This window comes from Coregonus clupeaformis, chromosome 30, assembly GCF_020615455.1.
Source record: "Coregonus clupeaformis isolate EN_2021a chromosome 30, ASM2061545v1, whole genome shotgun sequence".
Classification (NCBI taxonomy): Eukaryota; Metazoa; Chordata; class Actinopteri; order Salmoniformes; family Salmonidae; genus Coregonus; species Coregonus clupeaformis.
The window spans coordinates 1,508,915-1,532,951 of NC_059221.1; the positions used below are offsets into that span (position 1 = coordinate 1,508,915).

General features: G+C 43.2%; 1 protein-coding gene across 3 annotated transcripts in view; it reads left to right on the forward strand.

Annotated features, from left to right (window-relative positions):
• The window catches only part of LOC121545981 (agrin-like), a 405,148-nt gene that overhangs the window by 242,885 nt on the left and 138,226 nt on the right, over positions 1-24,037 (forward strand). For all 3 annotated transcript variants that reach the window (XM_045209396.1, XM_045209397.1, XM_045209398.1), the window contains one exon: positions 1,689-1,904. In XM_045209396.1, coding sequence (XP_045065331.1) covers positions 1,689-1,904 — 216 coding nt within the window. The remainder of the gene's footprint in view (positions 1-1,688; positions 1,905-24,037) is intronic.

The window sequence follows — 24,037 nt, forward strand, 5'->3', positions numbered from 1 at the left end:
ACCTGTCAGGTGATGGGTCCCATGTTGCTATTTGGGTTGTTAATTCGATTGATTTGTTGTTTATTTATATTTATTATTATTTGTGTATCTATTTTTGACATTGTTAGGAACTAGTAACATAAACATTTCGCTGCACCCGCTATAACGTTTGCTAAACTCTGTACGCGACCAATACACTTTGATTTGATGTTGAAAAACCACACACACACACCATCTTGTACAACTAACCTTGTGGGGAAACACAATTCAGTCCCATTCAAAAATCCTATTTTCCCTAACCCTAACCTTAACCACAAAACCTAACCCTAAACCTAACCTTAGCTCCTAACCCTAACCCTATAACTAACCCTAGCTCCTAATCCTAAAATACTAATTCTAACCTTAACCATAAACCCTCTAGAAATAGCATTTGACCTTGTGGAGACCAACAAAATGTTCCCTGTTGGTCTTCTGGTCCCCACAAGTATAGTTTAACACGTTCACACACACACACAATACACACACACACACGCCTGTGGGGTGATCTGAGAGCTAAAAGTAACCGTATAGCCACTGTTCACAGACACTGGAGGAGAGAGGAGCATTGAAGGAGTCTTGACATGGTTTTCACATCACTGACCATGTGCTCTGGGACTCCATTGTTGCAGCTCTCAGACTTGCGCGCGCACACACACACACACACACTGCACATACACGCACACAAAACGCACACACGCTCTTTCTTTATTTTCTTCCCCCTTCAACCAAAGAAAGACTAGCTCAGGTATCTGTCAGGCTCCAGTTCCTCAGGTGATCTCCCATTGGGAACGGAAGCCCTCGCCTGTCCTGTCTCACTGTAACACAGACACACACACACTCACCTGTCAATGGAGAAGGGGTAGAGAAAGAGAGCTGGGAGCCTAAGACAGATGCTGGAACAGATGCCCCCTCTCCTTCCACACACACATACACACACAACAGAGGTGTGTTTTAATATGTGTGCGTGCATGAGTGTGTAGTGTACATGTGTGCGCCTGTGTGTTTGTGTGTTTAACAGCGAGTGAGAGCGAGACAGACAGCTGCCGGGCTAGTCCGAGTGAACATGCCCTCTCACGTTTAGCACTGGCCTGGGAACCAGCGATAAGACATAGCTGGGGGGATCGGTGGAGGGGGGGGGACTGAATGGGGGGGGTACAGCCGAAGGGGCCGCGATGGCATTGGGCATCAGACGCTCCGAACCAAGGAGATTCTTAAGAGCAGGGCCCTCCTAAACTCAGCCAGGAGTACGCTTTGTCCTCAGTCAGTCTCATTGATTTATATTAAAATCCACTACCTGTGAGAGTTACCTTCTGTTTTAGGCAGCTTTAGTGTAGTAGTATGAATGTGTGGCCACAGGCCAGATAAATGAAATGCTCAAGGTACCAAGCTGACATCTATATTACAGGGGTCAATAAAGATGTAGGTGCGTGGTGGATATTGTATGTAGCTTCTGTATGGGGAGTAGTAACGAAACTGTGTAACCCATGGATATATCGCGTAAACTAGTCGATAACTCTGTTTTAACAGTGTGAACTGTTATGTAGCTAAGGCCCTTTAACTTGCAGTAACTCCACTCTCGCAAATAACATACTGCATTGCCCTTTTTCTCTATCTCTGTCAAATCAAACATTCAAATCAATTCTAACCTGATTATTTTTCTTTCTCCTCAGGTTGCAGAGGAATGCTGTGCGGCTTTGGCGCGGTATGTGAACGTGATGCGGCTGACCCCTCCAAGGCGGAGTGCGTCTGCAAGAAGATGGTGTGTCCGTCGGTTGTGGCGCCTGTGTGCGGCTCGGACTCCTCCACCTACTCCAACGAGTGTGAGCTGGAGAAGGCCCAGTGCAACACGCAGCGACGCGTCAAGGTGCTGCGCAAGGGACCCTGCGGTGAGTCCAGCTAGCTAGCATCACGCTAGATACAGTGCCTTCAGAAAGTATTCACACCCCTTGACCTTTTCCCCAAAAAATTGTGTTAGAGCCTGAATTTAAAATTGATTAAATGTAGATGTTGTGTCACTGGCCTACACACACTAGCACATAATGTAAAAGTGGAATTATGTTTAATTTATTTTTTAACAAAAATCTAAAGCAATGATCAACAACCAACTTGACAGAGCTTGAATAATTTTTAAAATAACAATGGGCAAATATTGTACTATCCAGGTGTGCAAAGCTCTTAGAGACTTGCCCCAATAAACTCACAGCTTTGATCGCTGCGAAAGGGGATTCTAGCATGTATTGACTCAAGGATGTGTATACTTATGTAAATGAGATATTTCTGTATTTAATTTTCATTAAATTTGCAAATGTTTCTAAAAACATGTTTTCACTTTGTCATTACGGTGTATTGTGTGTAGATGGGTAATCCATTTTGAATTCAGGCTGTCACACAACAAAATGTGGAATAAGTCAAGGGGTATGAATACTTTCTGAGGGCACTGTGCTATTCAGTCTGTTTCCGTCCGTTGGCGTCCCATTAGTTACTCCTGGTCAGTGTTGTGTATTTACAGTACGGTGAGTCCAGCTATCTAGCATCACGCTAGCAATTGTTCAGTCTGTTTTATTCAGTGTTGTCTACTACTACTGTACCTGGTCCCTTATGTATGGAGAGTCCTAGCTAGCATTATGCTACTATTCAGTCTGTTTCAGTCAGTGTTGTGCTGTGTAGAGCTGTACCCTGATGAATTGTATAGTGACTCAGCTAGCATCATGCTAGCTACTATTGAGTCCATTGCAGTCTTTTGTGCTCTTTCATACCTTTAGAATGAGTCCTGCTAGCATTACGCTACAGTACAGTGGCATGTTCTGTACCTCCGCGTGTAAAGGAACTATTATGTCATCACATAGATACAGTATTATGACAGGATTTGAAGAAACGTGCCAGAGGCCTATTAGAAACACTAGTATGTGTTTGAAATGGAGCATCTTCTATCACAGGTTATACCAGCCACCAGATGACAAAACACCTCGACGCACGCTGTGTCTGTCTCTCATGGTCCAGAGCCAACATATAATAAGAGTAGTCTCCATTGAAGCCTATGTGTCTCATTGTAACCACCACTTGTTAGCATAGCAGCACCAGCCACTCCGCTAGTTGTTCGCAGGGCTGAAAGCACAAAACAATACGCTACATTGGTCTTTGTGTCATGGTTTTTTTCTCTATGCAGTCGCTACAATGCTAATCCATCAGCTGATTGCTGTGCTGGCTGGGGCTGGCTAATAGCAGGTCTTGTGTGACTAAAGGGCTTGCCAGATAGAGGGAAGGAAACAGGAACAGAATTAGAGAGCGAGAAAGAGAGAGAGGGAGGGAGAGAGGAGGGAAGTGAGAGAAAGGGGGAGGGAAGGGAGAGAAAGGGGGAGGGAAGGGAGAGAAAGGGAGGGAGGGGAGGGAGAGAAAGAGGGAGGGAGGGGAGGGAGAGAAAGAGGGAAGGAGGGGAGGGAGAGAGAGGGATGGAAGGGAGAGGGAGGGAGAGAGAGAGAGAGGGAGGGAGGTAAGGGAAGGGGGAGGGAAGAGAGAGGTGGAGAAACAGAGAGATGGATAAAGAAAGAGAGAGATGGATAAAGAGAGAGAGAAGGGAGAGAGAGAGGTAATTAGATGGCATTTAACCATGGCAAGGTGACGGGGAATATGGCAGAATACAAACGGAGTGGTCGTTCCCTCCGCAAGGCAATCAAACATGCAAAACGTCAATATCGATACAAAGTGGAGTCGCAATTCAATGGCTCAGACATGAGACGTATGTGGCAGGGTTTACAGACAATCACAGACCACAATAGGAAAACCAGCCACTTCGCGGACACCGACGTCTTGCTGCCAGACAAGCTAAACAAGTTCTTTGCCCGCTTTGAGGATAACACAGTGCCACCGACGCGGCCAGCTACCAAGGACTGTGGGCTCTCCTTCTCCATGGCCGACGTGAGTAAGACATTTAAATGTGTTAACCCTCGCAAGGCTGCCGGCCCAGACGCCATTCCTAGCCATGTCCTCAGAGCATGCGCAGACCATCTGGCTGGTGTGTTTACGGACATATTCAATCTCTCCCTATCCCAGTCTACTGTCCCCACATGCTTCAAGATGGCCACCATTGTTCCTGTACCCAAGAATGCAAAGGTAACTGAACTAAATGACTATCGCCCCGTAGCACTCACTTCTGTCATTATGAAGTGCTTTGAGAGTCAAGGATCATATCACCTCCACCTTACCTGAACCATAGACCCACCTCAATTTGCATACCGCCCCAATAGGTCCATAGACGATGCAATCGCCATCACACTGCACACTTCCCTATCCCATATGGACAAGAGGAATACCTATGTAAGAATGCTGTTCATTGACTACAGCTCAGCATTCAACACCATAGTACCATCCAAGCTCATCATCAAGCTTGAGGCCCTAGGTCTGAACCCCGCCCTGTGCAACTGGGTCCTGGACTTAATGACGGGCCCGCCCCCAGGTGGTGAAGGTAGGAAACATCTCCACTTCGCTGATCCTCAACACTGGGGCCCCACATGGGTGTGTGCTCAGCCCCCTCCTGTACTCCCTGTTCACCAATGACTGCGTAGCCATGCACGCCTCCAACTCAATCATCAAGTTTTCAGATGACACAACAGTAGTAGGCTTGATTACCACAAGCAATGAGACAGCCTACAGGGAGGAGGTGAGGGCTCTCGGAGTGTGGTGTCACTCAAAGTAAAAAACACAACAAGGAGATGATCGTGGACTTCAGGAAACAGCAGAGGGAGTACCCCCCTATCCACATTGACTGGACAGCAGTGGAGAATGTGGAAAGTTTTAAGTTCCTCGGCATACATATCACTGACAAACTGAAATGGTCCACCCACACAGACAGTGTGGTGAAGAAGGCGCAACAGTGTCTCTTCAACCTCAGGAGGCTGAAGAAATTTGGCAATGCACAATTGAGAGCATCCTGTCGGGCTGTATCACCGCCTGGTACGGCAACTGCACCGCCCACAACCGCAGGGCTCTCCAGAGGGTGGTGCGGTCTGCACAATGCATCACCGGGGGCAAACTACCTGCCCTCCAGGACATCTATAGCACCCGATGTCACAGGAAGGCCAAAAAGATAATCAAGGACAACTACTACCCAAGCCACTGCCTGTTCACCCTGCTATCATCCTGAAGGCAAGGTCAGTACAGGTGCATCAAAGCTGGGACCGAGAGACTGAAAAACAGCTTCTATCTCAAGGCCATCAGTCTGTTAAACAGCCATCACTAGCACAGAGAGGCTGCTGCCTACATACAGACTTGAAAATCACTGGCCACTTTAATAAATTGAACACTAGTCACTTTAATAATGCCACTTTAATTATGTTTCCATATCTTGCATTACCCATCTCATATGTATATACTGTGTTCTATACTATCTATTGCATCTTAGCCTATGCCTCTCTGAAAATGACATTGCTCATCCATATATTTATATATTCTTATTCCATTCCTTTACTTAGATTTGTGGTTATTAGGTTTTTGTTGAAGAACTGTTAGATATTACTTGCTAGATATTGCTGCACTGTCGGAACTAGAAGCACAAGCATTTCGCTACACTCGCAATAACATCTGCTAACCATGTGTATGTGACCAATAGATTTTATTTGATTTAATTACAGTATCTAGAGGAACAGGCCATACACAGCCATCAAAAGGCCCATCATTATCCAGACTCACTCGCTGGGAGCACAGAGGAGTTCTGGGCAAAGGGCAGCGGTGGCCTGTGGGGCGCAACTTCCTCCTGATGAACAAGATCTGCATCGGGAAATTTAGTGACGATGCTGCTTATCACGAAAATAAGAAAACCTGCTTCTGTATTTATTAGTACCAGTGAGGACTACGGTATACAGAGCCCATATCCACAAAGTGTCTCAGAGTAGGAGTGTAAATAAAGTTTTCATTTCAGGCTGTAAGGCAAGAAAAGTTGAACATTTTGAAAAGGGGTGGTGACTTTCTATACCTACTTTACATATAGTGATTAGGTAACGGGATAGATAATAAACAGTAACAGCTGCGTAGGTGATGAGTCAAAAGACTAGTGCTAAAAGGGTCAATGCAGATATTCCGAGTAGCTATTGGTTAACTATTTAACCAACTATTTAGCAGGCCTTAACTAACTATTCCTCAGGCCTTATTGGTTAAGTATAGGTTTTATTGTATTTCTTCATATTTTTCACACTTTAAACAAACCACAACTTATAAAGGCTTCATAGGGCTCTCGTAAAGTCGTCATAAGCACTTTAAAGTGGGACCATATATTTTTTCGCCATGGATAATGTAGTACCAGATTAAAGTTGTAATGTACTGCACTGTAAGATAACGGCCTGGATCGTGCCTCTAGCCACTCCAGATAAGTCAATGTATGGCCACTACATCGGACCAGTTTGGTGGGTTTTTGTACTCTAATAATATTATGCACATAACTCAGCCAGCACTGGCCTTTATGGACATCCGAGCCTAAGCAGCTCTTTTCATTAATTCCCTCTTTATAAAATTGATATAAAATGGGTAATTTGGGAGTGGGGTCACATTTCTATGGGTTAGTTCAATGGTCCAGCGTGCTGATAATGGCCTGATATCATTTGAATTAAAAACACAGTGTGCTCCGCTCTGTTTAAATCTATTGAAATTGGCCCTGAAGCATGAGATAACTGCAGTTTTTAGGGAAAAGTAGAGAGAAAAGCGACAGAAAGAAGAGGGAGGAGGGGACAGAAGGCAGCCGGCACTTAACCAGGGTTACGGTTCAGCAGAACATGAAGAGAAATTGGGGGCAGTGTGTGTTTGAGAGGCGGCCGGGAGAGCTCGAGCTATGTCATCTCTCCTAATATTGAACTTGGCGCCGACAGAGAGAGAGGGGTAAACACTCGATCTCCCAACCTATGCGGAGTGCTGCGGTGGGGAGGAGATGGAAGCTCAGCAAGCGCCCATGCCTCAGAACTTATTTTGGAGAGCCCAGATCGATGGGGAAGATCGATTGTGTGTGTATAGAGAGGCCTGGGAGCATGCCCTGCCTCACGCTCCGTTGATAGACTAGACTCACTCTCATTCTTTCTCTCCCTCTCCTCTTTCATACCCCCGCTGTATTTATTTTGACCTCTCCCCTCTTTCCATCACCTTCCCATTCTCTCTATCCTTCCTCTTTCTCTTTTCCTCTCTCTCCCCCTTCTCCCCTTCACTGTATATTTCTCTCTCCATCTCTTACCATTCTCTCTCTCTCTCTCTCTCTCTCTCTCTCTCTCAGCAGGTTTCCATCCAACATTTTGATGCAAGTAAAGTACATGTGGGATAAAAAAAGGAATGACAGCCTGATGGAAACAGCACATGTGTTGGTAAACTTCCAAATGTCGACAAAACAAAATACTCTAGACAAGGTGGGATCTTTTTGTGTCTGTAATATTCATTATGCGAGAAATGGTGGTGGAAATACCTTTATAAATATTGATATAACAACCAACATATCGAAGTAAACTTGGGAGTCACGCGATGACATGTGTGGTCCTTCCATTTTGACTCAGGAAAGCATGCAGTTTATTAGGCTAGGCTACAGATAAAATCTTCACAGGGCGGTAAAAGTGCACAGTGATGAGCTCGATGCTCGTTTCCAATAAATGTTGAGGGTCTTATTCTGGTTTCATGATTATTGATGCTTGGCTGCCGTTTGACAAGTAAAAATAGTCTCGCTCTTATCTATAGATGGGTTAGCTGACAACGTCACGAAAACGATGTGCACGCTTAAATAGGGAAGAAGTTGTTGTGATTCTGGATGGCCAGATAGCCACCAACCATGCATGACAAGAAATTGCCATGTGGGGAATCGAAAGTGACTCGTTTCAGGTAGTTTCATCTTGTTCTTGATACCATGTCTTGTTTTGAGGTGTTTTGACTGATTTCATGTCAATGCTAATATGTCAATGCTAAAATTCGCTAGATAGCTAACCAACAACTGTAACTATGTATTTGAGAGACAACGTGCTCATTGTGCAAATGTAATTGTTTTCAATAAACATTGGAGACTAAATATATACCGAAGAAAAATATAAACACAACATGCAAAGTGTTGGTCCCATGTTTCATGAGCTGAAATAAATGACCCCAGAAATTATCCATATGCACAAAAAGCTTATTTCTATCAAATTTGTGCACAAATCCGTTTACATCCCTGTTAGTGAGCATTTCTCCTTTACCAAGATAATCCATCCACCTGACAGGTGTGGCATATCAAGAAGCTGATTAAACAGCATGTTCATTACACAGATGCACCTTGTGCTGTGGACAATAAAAGACCACTCTAAAATATGCAGTTTTCTCACCAACACAATGCCACAGTTGTTTCAAGTTTTGAGGGAGCATGCAATTGACATGCTGACTGCATGAATGTCCACCAGAGCTGTTGCCAGAAAATTGAATGTTAATTTCTCTACCATAAGCCGCCTCCAACGTCGTTTTAGAGAATTTGGCAGTACGTAGAACCGGCCTCACAACCGCAGACCACGTGTAACCACGCCAGCCCAGGACCTCCACATCCGGCTTCTTCACCTGCGGGATTGTCTGAGACCAGCCACCCGGACAACTGATGAAACTGAGCAGTATTTCTGTCTGTAATAAAGCCCTTTTCTGGAAAAAAAACTCATTCTGATTGGCTGGGCCTAGCTCCCCAGTGGGTGGGCCTGGCTCCCATGTGGGTGGGCCTATGCCCTCCCAGGCCCACCCATGACTGTGCTCTGTCCAGTCATGTGAAATCCATAGATTAGGGCCTAATGAATTTATTTCAATTCACTGATTTCCTTATATGAACTGTAACTGAGTAAAATCGTTTAAATTGTTGTATGTTGCGTTTGTATTTTTGTTCAGTATAGTTTACATGTTGTCAACAATCTAACCCAACCTTGTCTGTTTTTCCCCATAGTTGTGCACGTGTCGGTTTTGTTGCAAAACAGCCAACCCATCGATAATAATGTCATCATGTAAGCTGGCCTACCCGCACTGTATCTGTGAAGCGGGTGAGCTCTTGGCTAGAGTGTACGTGCCAATATGCCAATTAATGTAACAGTTTTTGTGATAAAACTATCGGTAGAGTTGAAAATGCGATGGAAACACATTGAACTTTAGATTTTTATTCGATACATGAAAATGTAAGCAATAAAGTACCTTTTATGTGCACTACCTCATTACGCACTGATTTTTATCCGCAACAAGTCCATTTGGTGGAGAAACACCACTGGTGGAAAAATGTGCACATTTTCTTTATGCAGGTTTGAGAATATTAATCTGAAAAACTGTCCTCAATTGGATGGAAACCTAGCTATTGCTGCTATGTTTTCTCCCTTCCCTCTCCCGTCTCCCTCCTTCCCCCCTTCCCTTCCCCTCATCTCCCTCACTTCCCTCTATCCCTCTGTCTCTCTGTGGGTAACTAGAGGACAGCATGCCTGACTGGCTGTTTGAAAGGCCTCCCTGTCTTATCTCTCCAGCGCCAACAGACACCGCTTCACTCCCTCCAGCGATGAAGAAAGTCTGCCTCAGTACTCTGTGTGTCTGACTCTGGCCGTACCTCACTTATCTTTCCTAACTCACCTCCTTAACCCACCTCCTCAATCTCACTCCACAGTTGGTATAACCAAGGCAGTCAGTCCAAAGGGAACTCTGTCTGTCCATCTGTCTATCTTTGCTAGAGTCGAACCGAGGAAGCAGCATAGTGTTAATGTGCAAATCAATGTGTTGTGATTGTTCCCTCTTATTGACTGTTAAAACCATGTTATTTTCATTTTTTTATTTAACCTTTATTTAACCAGGTAAGCCAGTTGAGAACAAGTTCTCATTTACAACTGCGACCTGGCCAAGATAAAGCAAAGCAGTGTGATAAAAACAACAACACAGAGTTACATATGGGGTAAACAAAACATAAAGTCAAAAATACAACAGAAAATATATATACAGTGTGTGCGAATGTAGTAAGTTATGGAGGTAAGGCAATAAATAGGCCATAGTGCAAAATAGTTACAATTTCGTATTAACACTGGAATGATAGATGTGCAAAAGATGATGTGCAAATAGAGATACTGGGGTGCAAATTAGCAAAATAAATAACAATATGGGGATGAGGTAGTTGGGTGGGCTAATTTCAGAAAGGCTGTATACAGGTGCAGTGATCGGTAAGCTGCTCTGACAACTGACGCTTAAAGTTAGTGAGGGAGATAAGTCTCCAGCTTCAGAGATTTTTGCAGTTTGTTCCAGTAATTGGCAGCAGAGAACTGGAAGGAATGGCGGCCAAATGAGATGTTGGCTTTGGGGATGACCAGTGAGAGATACCTGCTGGAGCGCAGACTACGGGTGGGTGTTGCTATGGTGACCAGTGAGCTAAGATAAGACGGGGATTTGCCTAGCAGTGATTTATAGATGACCTTAAGCCAGTGGGTTTGGCGACGAATATGTAGTGAGGGCCAGCCAACAAGAGCGTACAGGTCACAATGGTGGGTAGTATATGGGGCTTTGGTGACAAAACGGATGGCACTGTGATAGACTACATCCAATTTGCTAAGTAGAGTGTTGGAGGCTATTTTGTAAATGACATCGCCGAAGTCAAGGATCGGTAGGATAGTCAGTTTTACGAGGGCATGTTTGGCAGCATGAGTGAAGGAGGCTTTGTTGCGAAATAGGAAGCCAATTCTAGATCTAACTTTTGATTGGAGATGCTTAATGTGAGTCTGGAAGGAGAGTTTACAGTCTAACCAGACACCTAGATATTTGTAGTTGTCCACATACTCTAGGTCAGACCCGCCGAGAGTAGTGATTCTAGTCAGGTGGGCGGGGGCAAGCAGCGTTTGGTTGAAGAGCATGCATTTAGTTTTACTAGTGTTTAAGAGCAGTTGGAGGCTACGGAAGGAGTGTTGTATGGCGTTGAAGCTCGTTTGGAGGTTTGTTAACACAGTGTCCAATGAAGGGCCAGATGTATACAAAATGTCCGCATAGAGGTGGATCCGAGCGTCACCAGCAGCAAGAGCGACATCATTGATATACACAGAGAATAGAGTCGGCCCGAGAATTGAACCCTGTGGCACCCCCATAGAGACGGCCAGAGGTCCAGACAACAGGCCCTCCGATTTGACAGATTGAACTCTATCTGAGAAGTAGTTCGTGAACCAGGCGAGGCAGTCATTAGAGAAACCAAGGTTATTTAGTCTGCCAATAAGAATGTGGTGGTTGACAGAGTCGAAAGCCTTGGCGCCTTTGACAGGAATCCAATTGCAAAGTAAAGCTGGATACTGTATTTGTGGTTCAAGCAAACTAGTGGCACCCACTTCCGAAGTCTGGTTCCGAATGGGAGACCATGTAAATCTCAGTTAGCCTCTCTCCAACCTGTAATAGAATTGGAAGTTTGAAGAGGAGCTACAGTCCTCATAAAGCAGACAGTCCCCACAATAGATAATAACCTCAGAATCAATACAGAATGTTCCCTTTCATGGTCTTCCATAGAAGACAAATCACAAAGACATTCCAAGAAAAAGGAGCAGATTGTACGGATGTTATTTGAAGCTGTAGTCTGTAGGGTAGTTGTTTTTTTCTCTACCAGCCTTATGTGGAGTAAAGCATTCCCAGACACCTAAGCCCTGATGCTAGTTGCAGGGCGGACTACAACTCAAAGTCGACAGTTTTACTCTGGCTGCACTTTTGTGATGGCCAGTGCTAGTTAGGAGGTAGTTAAGATGTTAGGGGCGTAGAAGACTGATGTATCCCTGGCTGTCTTATAGAGCTCTGGGAAGAAGCCTCTGACTCCAAAGCCCCTGGGCCGAAGGAGAGGCAAGAGGAACTTGAAACGAAAGCAAACTTCCTCCTCCTTTTGCCGTCTCTTCATTCCTTCCTCTCCCCTCCTCCTGCCATCGCTCTCCCCTCCTCAGTCCCATTAGCCGACAGATTGTACGTTACTCAGGCGGCGTGCTTGCGCTCGGCCTGGCGACCGAGTTCTAAAGCGGCGGTGGAGCACGGTGAGACCTGGTGTTAATTTGTTTTCTCTCTCCCAGCGTGGAGGTGCCAGCGACACAGTGTTTACCTTAATCCTCTGCGCATTTACAGTGCCTTGCAAAATTATTCATCCCCCTTGGCGTTTTTCCTATTTTGTTGCATTACAACCTGTAATTTAAATTGATTTTTATTTGGATTTCATATAATGGACATACACAAAATAGTCCAAATTGGTGTAGTGAAATGAAAAACATTACTTGTTTCAAAAAATTATAATAAATAAATAACGGAAAAGTGGTGCAACCCATTACCTTCAGAAGTCACATAATTCCACCTGTGTGCAATCCAAGTGTCACATGACCTAATTATATATACACCTGTTCAGAAAGGCGCCAGAGTCTGCAACACCATTAAGCAAGGGGCACCACCAAGCAAGCGGCACCATGAAGACCAAGGCGCTCTCAGAACAGGTCAGGGACAGGTTGGGGAGAAGTACAGATCAGGGTTGGGTTATAAACAAATATCAGAAACTTTGAACATCCCACGGAGCACCATTAAATCCATTATTAAAAAATTGAAAGAATATGGTACCACAACAAACCTGCCAAGAGAGGGCCGCCCACCAAAACCCACAGACCAGGCAAGGGGGGCATTAATGAGAGAGGCAACAAGGAGACCAAAGATAACCCTGAAGGAGCTGCAAAGCTCCACAGCGGAGATTGGAGTATCTGTCCATAGGGCCACTTTAAGCCGTACACTCCACAGAGCTGGGCTTTATGGATTAGTGACCAGAAAAAAAGCCATTGCTTAAAGAAAAAAATAAGCAAACGCGTTTGGTGTTCGCCAAAAGGCATGTGGGAGACTCCCCAAACATATGGAAGAAGGTACTCTGGTCAGATGAGACTAAAATGTAGCTTTTTGGCCATCAAGGAAAACGCTATGTCCGGCGCAATCCCAATCACCCCGAGAACACCATCCCCACAGTGAAGCATGGTGGTGGCAGCATCATTTTTTCATCGGCAGGGACTGGGAAACTGGTTAGAATTTAAGGAATGATGGATGGCGCTAAATACAGGGAAATTATTGAGGGAAACCTGTTTCAGTCTTCCAGAGACTGGGACTGAGTTTCACCTTCCAGCAGGACAATGACCCTAAGCATACTGCTAAAGCAACACTCGAGTGGTTTAAGGGGAAACATTTAAATGTCTTGGAATGGCCTAGTCAAAGCCCAGACCTCAATCCAATTGAGAATCTGTGGTATGACTTAAAGATTGCTGTAGACCAGCGGAACCCATTCAACTTGAAGGAGCTGGAGCAGTTTTGCCTTGAAGAATGGGCAAAAATCCCAGTGGCTAGATGTGCCAAGCTTATAGAGACATACCCCCAAGAGACTTGCAGCTGTAATCGCTGCAAAAGGTGGCTCTACAAAGGATTGACTTTGGGGGGGGTGAATAGTTATGAATGCTCAAGTTTTCCGTTTTTTTGTCTTATTTCTTGTTTGTTTCACACACAAAAAAAAATTGCATCTTCAAAGTGGTAGGCATGTTGTGTAAATCAAATGATACAAACCCCCAGAAAATCAATTTTAATTCCAGGTTGTAAGGCAACAAAATAGGAAAAATGCCAAAGGGGGGTGAATACTTTCGCAAGCCACTGTAAACCTGGTATATCAACCGCTCAAAGACATATCTATAACACACATTTATATGTGAATTTGGTCGGATCACCCTAAAAATTTAATATTGCAGTTTGAATTTTTGTGAATCACACAACTGCAAGATGTGGCTCTGTGCTTGTGGTGTGCTAGCATATAGGGGAAGGTTAGGGGGAAGGTTTTGTGGGAGATGATTGGTTGGTAGATTAAGCTAGTTCTATTGTCGCAGGGAGATTCCCCCAGCTCTCTGTATTGGCGAACGAAGGCAAAGTTTGACGGGTTGGTCCACCAGACTTGGCACATTTGGGCGGAAGTGCCCTGGGAATGAGATTTGTCTAACTCTAACCACACTCATCAGCTAGCTTATCGCATACATATGGCTTTGTCTAGCTACCGACTCTAGTCTCTCTCCTAAAAACATATGTCTGGCAGAATGGCCATTAACTAGTAATTAATAATTAGTAACAAGCCATTAATTAGTCTGGCCATTAACACTAGAAAAGCCGGGCCTCAAGGGACCCCCCCCCCTTTGAGCCAATTAGTTATTTTGAAATAGTCTAATTTCATGTACAGTACCAGTCAAAAGTTTGGACACACCTACTCATTCCAGGGGTTTGCTTTATTTTTTACTATTTTCTACATTGTAGAATAGTGAAGACAACAAAACTATGAAATAACACATGGAATCATGTAGTAACCAAAAAAGTGTTAAACAAATCAAAATATATTTTATATTTGAGATTCTTCAAAGTGGCCAACCTTTGCCTTGATGACAGCTTTGCACACTCTTGGCATTCTCTCAACCAGCTTCACCTGGAATTATTTTCCAACAAGGAGTTCCCAATGTAGAAAATAGTAAAAAATAAAGAAAAACCCTTGAATGAGTAGGTGTTCTAAAACGTTTGACCGGTAGTGTATAGCAATTGGAGGATACAATTATTTATTCCGACAACCCATTTATGAGAGAGCTGTGTTTCATCCTCCCCTCTCCCCATCATCCTCAGAGTGCTCTCCCTCCCTCCTATTCCTCCCCCTGTCTCTGTCAGGTTAATACTGTGCCTTCAGAAAGTATTCATACCCCTTGACTTATTCCACATTTTGTTGGGTTATAACATGAGTTCAAAATGGATTAAATCAATTTTTGTTGTTACTTTTGGTGCTTCTGTCAAATGTGTCTCACATATCAAGCCGGTCTATATCAGTGCAGCTGACCCCTTATTATAGCACGCACCATGCCTGCTCCACTTACGCATTGTTAGCCTGCAGACTTTACAATGCAAGAATATACCGGTAGCTTCTAGCTATTGTAGGCTAACCTTTGTTAGTTAACATCAATTCACTACCCTAGTACTTTGTTGTTTGTAATAATATGCAAACCATACAAAAAAGTTATTCATTCACCTATTCGGTCTCTCTCACATCTTTCCCAAAGATGATCTATTGCCTCAGCGATCTGACCATGCTCCAACTGGCCACCCCCCTCTTGCCTTGATGTCATTACTATAAAATAAGCTACTTCTATCCAAATGTTGTTGATCAGTACAATAAATTAAGTCCCAAACGGAATGGAAATAGATTGTCATCTGTAGCCTCATGAAATCAGCCAAAACAAGATCAATAACTCTATGCATGCACACACTCCTATTGAATATGCATTCACCTGTAATGTGAATAGACCTATGCTACATCTTGATTTACCCAGTTTAATAATAGAGATTTACCATTCAAATAAATGATTACCATTGTTGTTATGTACTTAGATAAGTTAAATTGATTCATTAATGCATATATGGCTCTATGAAAACATGTTCAAGTGCCATTCTGTGACTTTGGCTAATATGCCATTTTTGCTGTGGTATCGTTTTGTGAAACTAAACCTGGTATTGAAGTCAAAATTCTGGGATCCTGACAATACTACCGTCATTATAGGAACTTGGGCATCCTGTTTGTTTTTCACACTGGAATGCATCAACAGGCTTGTTTGTTGTGCTCCTCTATCTCCTCGCTCCCCTCCTCCGTCTGGCGTGCAGCTCACAGAACGAAGTGGCTTATCAAAACTACAGCTGATATATTGAATTCTTGTCATGTTGAACAGGCAGTATATTACGGGGCTGAAGTGAGTGTAGATTTAAGAAGGTTATCTGCTGTGTGTGTGAGACAGAGTTATTAGCCTTTTAATATGACTTTTAGCATGTGTGTGTGTGCATGCAAAAACCTGTTTGTGTGTGTGTGGCAGAGACCTAGAGGTATTGGACTTTAACATAACTTGTGGCACATTATTCGCAGTGCCTTTTACTCATTAACCCCTTAATACTATATGCCAGTTCAGAGTATTGTACACTCTAGCACACATTACTGCCTATTATTTTGGGTCATCATCTCAGTTAAATATGGCTAATGCTAAATGATGATACAATGGAGCTTCAATGCGCTGCAATTACCAGTTAGCTGTTAGCCTACCCCCACCCCCCCCCACCCCCCGGCAGGAGAAGAATGTCCAAACCCCTGGCCTTTGAGTGCAGTGTGTAGTGTGTAGTGTGAGGGTCCTTCTCTGTAGTGTGAGGTTTTTGTGACCGATTTTTCAGACTCAAAAGCATGTAAGCGAGAGAGAGAGCTGCAGTCAAATAAGGTCTTTGAAGAACTACATCAAATGGGCAAGTCATATCCCAGCTATTGGGCTGACTGCGGCAGCAGAGTGCGGCGGCGGCACAGGGAGGACGTGAGGGCAACATAGAGGGGAGTGGAGGGGAGGGGCGATGCTTTGTCTTGTCTCTTGTAGGGTGGCCAAGTGGATGCTGGGGTGGAGGGGCTTTTTTCTCCATTGTGTGCGTCCCTTGCACTCTGCTCTCTCTTATATTTCTCCGTCTTTCTCTAGCTCAGAGTCTTAAACCCTTTCTTGCCCAGGGACGACCTCCAAGGCATACCGGCGACCCAGGGACCCCCATCATACATTATTTTAAAAAAATACAAATAAACTTGTCTTGTCTTCAGGTGAATGATAATGGAAAGGAGAAAGAAGTAATCAACATTTTAATGCCAGGCACCAAAGGCTAAAATGAAATTTTTGCATCTACTTATCAATGTGGCTATTTTTTGGTCCCTTAATATTATTATTTTCTAAAAGTACAAATGTAAATGTCAAAATGTTGATGAAAATGTCTATTTTCGTTAGTTTATCATACTACCATCATCAACATTTATTGAATTGTAACTACTTTAAAATGATCATACATCCAAAATGTCAAAGGTCAATGAATCACACGTCATGTAAAAGCACATTTCATAGATAATGTTACAAACTCCACCAAATGTAGTAACTTACTTTTGAAGAGATGGTGATTGGGTCTAAATAGGTGTTTGGCGTTGGGTAGTTTAAATGCTGTAAAAAAAAAAGTGTACTTCAGTGAGTACCGTAAATATTGTGAAAAAGAAGATAAAGGACATCTCTAATGCACTCCACACTGCCCTCTCCCACCTGGACAAGAAGAACACCTATGTGAGAATGCTGTTCATTGACTACAGCTCAGCGTTCAACACTGTCACGCCCTGGCTCTGGGACTCTGTTATGTTGAGCCAGGGTGTGTTGTTTCTATGTGTTTTGTGTTTTAGGTTTATTATCTAGCTCTTGTGTTTCTGTGTTGGCCGGGGTGGTTCTCAATCAGAGGCAACGAGTATCAGCTGTTGCTTGTTTTCTCTGATTGGGAACCATACTTAGGCAGCCTTTTACTCAAGTATGATCATTGTGTGGTAATAGTTTCAACATTTTATGGCGCTAAACCTGTGTGTATGAAGGAAATAGACGCCTGGCTCATATAGAAGCCTGTCTTTAATAAGTGTCAGTTGTTTTCAGTGAATGAAACAAATAAACACCCAGGCAATTAATTTTAAGTTTTACGGGTACTTGTCTTTAACTGCCATTTCCCGAAAGTCAGACTCTTCCCAAACTATTTTTTCTCAGCCATAGAAACATCTTCATTCACCAAACTATGTGTGGTTATCCTTAGACGTACTCTCCAGACTTATACATAGGGAATTGTTTACGTTGTAAACAAAAAAGATGAAACATATTTATCCAAAATCTGCTATGTATAAATCCGGTCCCGGAGTGCCTTAACAAAATGAAACCAAAATATTTTGGCTGAATTCATCGAGTGTTCTGAAAGATTTATTATATATCACCTAATTTACATATGTTTATACAATATTTCCGAAACATTTTAATACAAAAATATATATTTGTGTCCACATTCAACTGGTAAAAGTTGATTGTGATATGATTAAGGGGAAAACATTTGGGTGTCGTGCCTTATTTTGACCTCCCCACATTATAATTGGAAGAGGAAGTCTAACAGCCTATTAGCTAAAACGTTAACTCCAAACACATTTTCACTGGTTAAACAAAAGTTAGCCATGTGTTGGAAAAAAATTAATGTCCAAATCAAGAAAGCTTACCAGCAGCCAGTGGCACTTGCCGCACTGGTAGCCTATTCGCAGGTGCTTTTTCAAAGCCTATGTCAGATACATCAGTGAGTGAAATTGGCTCCAATGAGTGTAATTTGCTTTATATTAGGACTTGATAAATCATTAGAATGAAGATAGTCTCCTCTTTTCTACAGTAGGTATGTAATTCAAAATTAGTTCATTCTTTTGCGATATTCATAAAAAACATTGAACTAAAAAAATATGTATTTTTAATAATCTTTGTTTGCGGACCCCTGCAGTACCGCGGACCCCCTGGTTGAATACCCCTGCTCTAGCTCCCCTCCTGCTGGGGGTTGTACACTGAGCAAAAATGTAAATACAACATGCAACAATTTCAACGATTTTAACGAGTTACAGTTCATATAAGGAAATCAATCAATTGAAATAAATGAATTAGGCCCTAATCTATTTCACATGACTGGGAATACAGATATGCATCTGTTGGTCACAGATACCTTAAATAAAGGTAGGGGTGTGGATCAGAAAACCAGTCAGTATCTGGTGTGACCACCATTTGGCCCATGCAGCGTGACACATCTTCTTCGCATAGAGTTGATCAGGCTATTGATTGTGGCCTGTGAAACGTTGTCCCACTCCTTTTCAATGGCTGTGCGAAGTTGCTGGATAAAATGTAAATGTAATATTGGCGGGAACTGGAACACCCTGTCGTACACGTCGATCCAGAGCATCCCAAACATGTTCAATAGGTGACATGTCTGGTGAGTATGCAGGCCAGGCCATTTTCAGCTTCCAGGAGCTGTTTACAGATCCTTGTGACATAGGGCCGTGCATTATCATGCTGAAACATGAAGTGATGGCAGCGGATGATTAGCACGACAATGGGCCTCAGGATCTCGTCACGATATCTCTGTGCATTCAAATTGCCATCGATAAATGCAATTGTGTTCGTTGTTCGTAGCTTATGCCTGCCCATACCATAACCTTACCGCCACCATGGGGCACACTGTTCACAACGTTGACATCAGCAAACTGCTCGCCCACACAACGCCATCTGCCTGGTACAGTTGAAACTGGGATTCATCTGTGAAGACCACACTTCTCCAGCGTGCCAGTGGCTGTCGAAGGTGAGCATTTGCCCACTGAAGTCGGTTACAACGCCGAACTGCTGTCAGGTCAAGACCCTGGTGAGGATGACGAGCACTCAGATGAGCTTCCCTGAGACGGTTTCTGACAGTTTGTGTAGAAGTTATTCGGTTGTGCAAACCCACAGTTTGCACAACTGGCTGGTCTCAGATGATCCCACAGGTGGAGAAGCCGGATGTGGTCCTGGGCTGGCATGGTTACACATGGTCTGCGGTTGTGAGGCCGGTTGGACGTACTGCCAAATTCTCTAAAACGACGTTGGTAGAGAAATGAACATTCACTTCTATGGCAACAGTTCTGGTGGACATTCCTGCAGTCAGCATGCCAATTGCATGCTCCCTCAAAACTTGAGACATATGTGGCATTGTGTTGTGACAAAACTACACATTTTTGTAGCCTTTTATTGTCCACAGCACACGGTGCAACTGTGTAATGATCATGCTATTTAATCAGCTTCTTGATATGCCAGACCTGTCAGGTGGATGGATTATCTTGACAAAGGATAAATGCTCACTACAGAGAGTGGGGAAAACAAATTTGTGCAAAACAGTTGAGAGAAATGTTGATGGAAAATTTCTGGGATCTTTTATTACAGCTCATGAAACATGGGACCAAGACATTACATGTTGTGTTTATATTTTTGTTCAGTATGGTAGATATTGCATTCATTGTCTGTGTATCAAGTTCAAAAACTATTATTTCAAGTTTATCAAAGTTTCATCTATTCAACTTCTCAGATGCATCCAGAGACAACATCCTGGTACTTTGTCAGCCAGGAAAGGTAGTTTCTGGCAGTTTTTGAAGCCAATGTGGCATGTTTAATTTATTTTCCTCTAATGAATCTGGCTCTAGCATTTGAACCGTTTTGGCTATGAGCTATTATTAATATATTAAACTTTGATTAACTTGAAATGATGGTTTGTAAACTTGATACACACTTGGGCTCCCGAGTGGCGCAGTGGTCTAAGGCACTGCATCTCAGTGCTTGAGGCGTCACTACAGACCCCCTGGTTCGATTCCAGGCTGTATCACAACCGGCCGTGATTGGGAGTCCCATAGGGCAGCGCACAATTGGCCCAGCGTCGTCTGGGTTTGGCCGGTGTAGGCCATCATTGTAAATAAGAATTTGTTCTTAACTGACTTAAATAAAGGTAAAATGAGAAGAAAAAAAAAACACAATGAATGCAATATCTACCATATTGAAACTGAATATATATATATTGCATTATTATTTTTTATTTTAAAACTGAATGCAATATTCATTCAATTCAGTTTCAAATCATGAAATACAAGTTCAATTTATGAATTAAATTAATCATTTTGTGCATATCCTAATACAAATGATAAATTATACAATTAAAATACAATTTATGTTGGCACTGAAATCGCTCCATACTTCTCTGTCCCTACAACTCTGTTCCCTACATACTGCTCTGGCGTCCCGCCAAGCACAGCAGTCAGCCCCACACTGTGCTGCCTTACAGCTCTCCAACCCTAATGAAGCATTAATAAACCCAGTGCAAAACACCGTATCACAGTGAGAAAACAGACACACTGAAGATTGCCTGCCTCACTGCCTGGGAGATCACTCACACCCTCCTCCTCTCTTTGTTCACCATCCACTTCTCTCTGCCCTGCTGTATATTCTCTGTAATTGTTTTTGTAGTGCAGGGTTGTGTCCTCCTTCTCCCCACTACTACTACTACCATGTCTTCTTTTTCTGCTAAAGTGAATGTTTAAGCATTGCAGTATTCCTCTAATTCTCTACCTCTATACCTCTCGTTATTATCCCAAGCCTAACCTGGCTTGTCTACCACTTCAGGACCACCTTGCTTCTCAGGGAGATGAACTCATTGGCAGTGAGGAGCATTCTAATGTAGGAGATAGCCATGTGACTTTTCATCATCCTACTTCTCCAGCCTTTCAAATGATAATAATGAGAAAATACATGCAGGAAGTCCCTGATGTTTTTTAGGCCGGCGCGTTCTGCTTGTTACGCCAGTCACATTCGCCCGGGCAATTTGCCTCCTGAGAGGGAAGGCTGAGAGGGAAGGCTTATCTGTGCCATCATCGCTGCGGTGGCGAGGGGCGATGCTCCATAACTGAACAAGCCCCTTAACATTCAAATCAAAGCGACTCCCTCTGTTCTTTCTCACCGTTCTTTCCTTGCCTGTCAAGGCACCTGCTACGGCGACAGAAAAAAAACATATTTTATTTAATGGGTTCAAGAAGCGGTGGCACATCGAAGACAGTGTGGTTCTTAAGGTTATGTGAGGGTATATTCAATAAGGACGACGGGAAAGTGAACCAATGTAAATCCTTCACTACATTTGGTAGTGGTTTCGTGGGTGTCAGTGGCTGTGTCCAAAATCTGGCTTGAAAGGCCAAGAGGCCGACACCATAAGCTTCAATAAAAAAAGTGATACTAGCAAGAGCAGTGTGTGGGTGTCTTTTTTTCTTTCAAATGATCTAATTATTACCATGCACCTGCAACAAGATAGCTCAGATGTGCATTTTGCATTTTTTTATGTTGAAATGTGGAATATAAAACACTAACATTATTTTATTACAAATAATAAACACTTTTCAATGAGAACAGACCCTGTTTGCAGTAACTTTTTTGACTCATTACATGCGCTACTGCTACTGTTTTATTATCTGTCACTTTACTCCTAGTTATAATTTATGTACATATCTACCTCAATAACCTCGTACCCCTGCACATCGACTCTGTATTGGTACCCCGTGCATATAGCCAAGTTATCATTACTCATTGTGTATTTATTATTACTTTTATTATTACGTGTTTTACTTTTCTATTATTTCTCTATTTTCTTTATCTCTGCATTGTTGGGAAGTAAGCATTTCACTGTTATTCTACCCCTATTGTTTACGAAGCATGTGACAAATAAAATAGAATTTGATTTGAATGTAGGCTACCGCGTTACTAACGTTGGCTACAGCTAGTTGCAGTGAATAGTGCAGTGGCCACATGACTTACTCAACACCTTTTGTTGTGGCATTTCTCCTGCTGTGGTCGCCACTTAATGAAATGCCTGATTGTCATCAGACCCTGCAACAGTTTGAACACAAGCCCTAGGATAATGTTAAATATGAAGTTGTCGCTCAACAGCAAGGAAGTAACCCTGTAGCTAACGTTACTATTCAAACAGTTATAGCTTCTAGTCCTACTAAAGCACATACACTATATATACAAATGTATTTGGACACCCCTTCAAAGGAGTGGATTTGGCTATTTCAGCCACACCCATTGCTGGCAGGTGTATAAAATTGAGCACACAGCCATGCAATCTCCATAGACAAACATTGGCAGTAGAATGGCCTTACTGAAGATTTCAGTGACTTTCAACTTGGCACTGTCATAGGATGCCACCTTTCCAGCAAGTCAGTTCGTCACATTTCTGCCCTGCTAGAGCTGCCCTGGTCAACTGTAAGTGCTGTTATTGTGAAGTGGAAATGTCTAGGAGCAACAATGGCTCAGCCGCGAAGTGGTAGGCCACACAAGCCTAAGATCACTATGCGCAATGCCAAGTGTCGACTGGAGTGGTGTAAAGCTTGCCGCCATTGGACTCTGGAGCAGTGGAAACTAGTTGTCTGGAGTGATGAATCACGCTTCACTATCTGGCAGTCCGACGGATTAATCTGGGTTTGGCGGATGCCAGGAGAACGCTACCTGCCCCAATGCATAGTGCTAACTGTAAAGTTTAGTGGAGGAGGAATAATGGTCTGGGGATGTTTTTCATGGTTCGGCCTAGGCCCCTTAGTTCCGGTGAAGGGAAATCTTAACGCTACAGCATACAATGACATTCTAGAAAATTCTGTACTTCCAACTTTGTGGCAACAGTTTGGGGAAGGCCCTTTCCTATTTCAGTATGACTATGCCTCCGTGCACAAAGCAAGATCCATACAGAAATGGTTTGTCGAGATCAGTGTGGAAGAACTTGACTGGCCTGCACAGAGCCCTGACCTCAACCCCATCGAACACCTTTGGGATGAATTGGAACGCCAACTGCGAGCCAGGCCTAATTACCCAACAGCAGTACCTGACCTCATTAATGCTCTTGTGGCTGAATGGAAGCAAGTCCCCTCAGCAATTTGCCAACATCTAGTGTAAAGCCTTCCCAGAAGAGTGCAGGCTGGTATAGCAGCAAAGGTGGGACCAACTCCAACTCCTCTTCCAATGCATTGTGACTGTGAAATTCCCAAATATTGTGCTGCAAATTCTACTAAATGAAAAGCTGAAATGAGTATAGCATCCTGGCATTTAAAGCATACTTGCGTAATGCGCGATTGTGTTTCCCACTATTCGTTGATTTCGGTAGCACATCCCTATATCTAATTGATCAGCTGCTGTCAAAGCCAAAATGAGTGTGACAAGCGGGCATTTAAAGTATACTAGATTTTTTGAAATGTCACATACTATAATACTTTATTTTTTTGCATACTCAAACAGCCTACTATTTAGGACGCAAGTGTATTCGAGCATGGCCAATGTGTCTGACATGGTTCAATGGTTAACATGGTTTAGTGTCCGTAGCAGTCATAGAGGTGTGTGTCTATGCCTCTGCTGAATTTGTATTTATGAAATGTACATGAATGACTAAATACAGTCTACCCCCTCTGACTTATACTGACCTTTTGGTTTGCTGTACTTTCTCTCAATTAATCATTTCACGACTACATTGACGGGTCTGACCTAGAGTATGTGGACAACTACAAATACCTAGGTGTCTGGTTAGACTGTAAACTCTCCTTCCAGACTCACATAAAGAATCTCCAATCCAAAGTTAAATC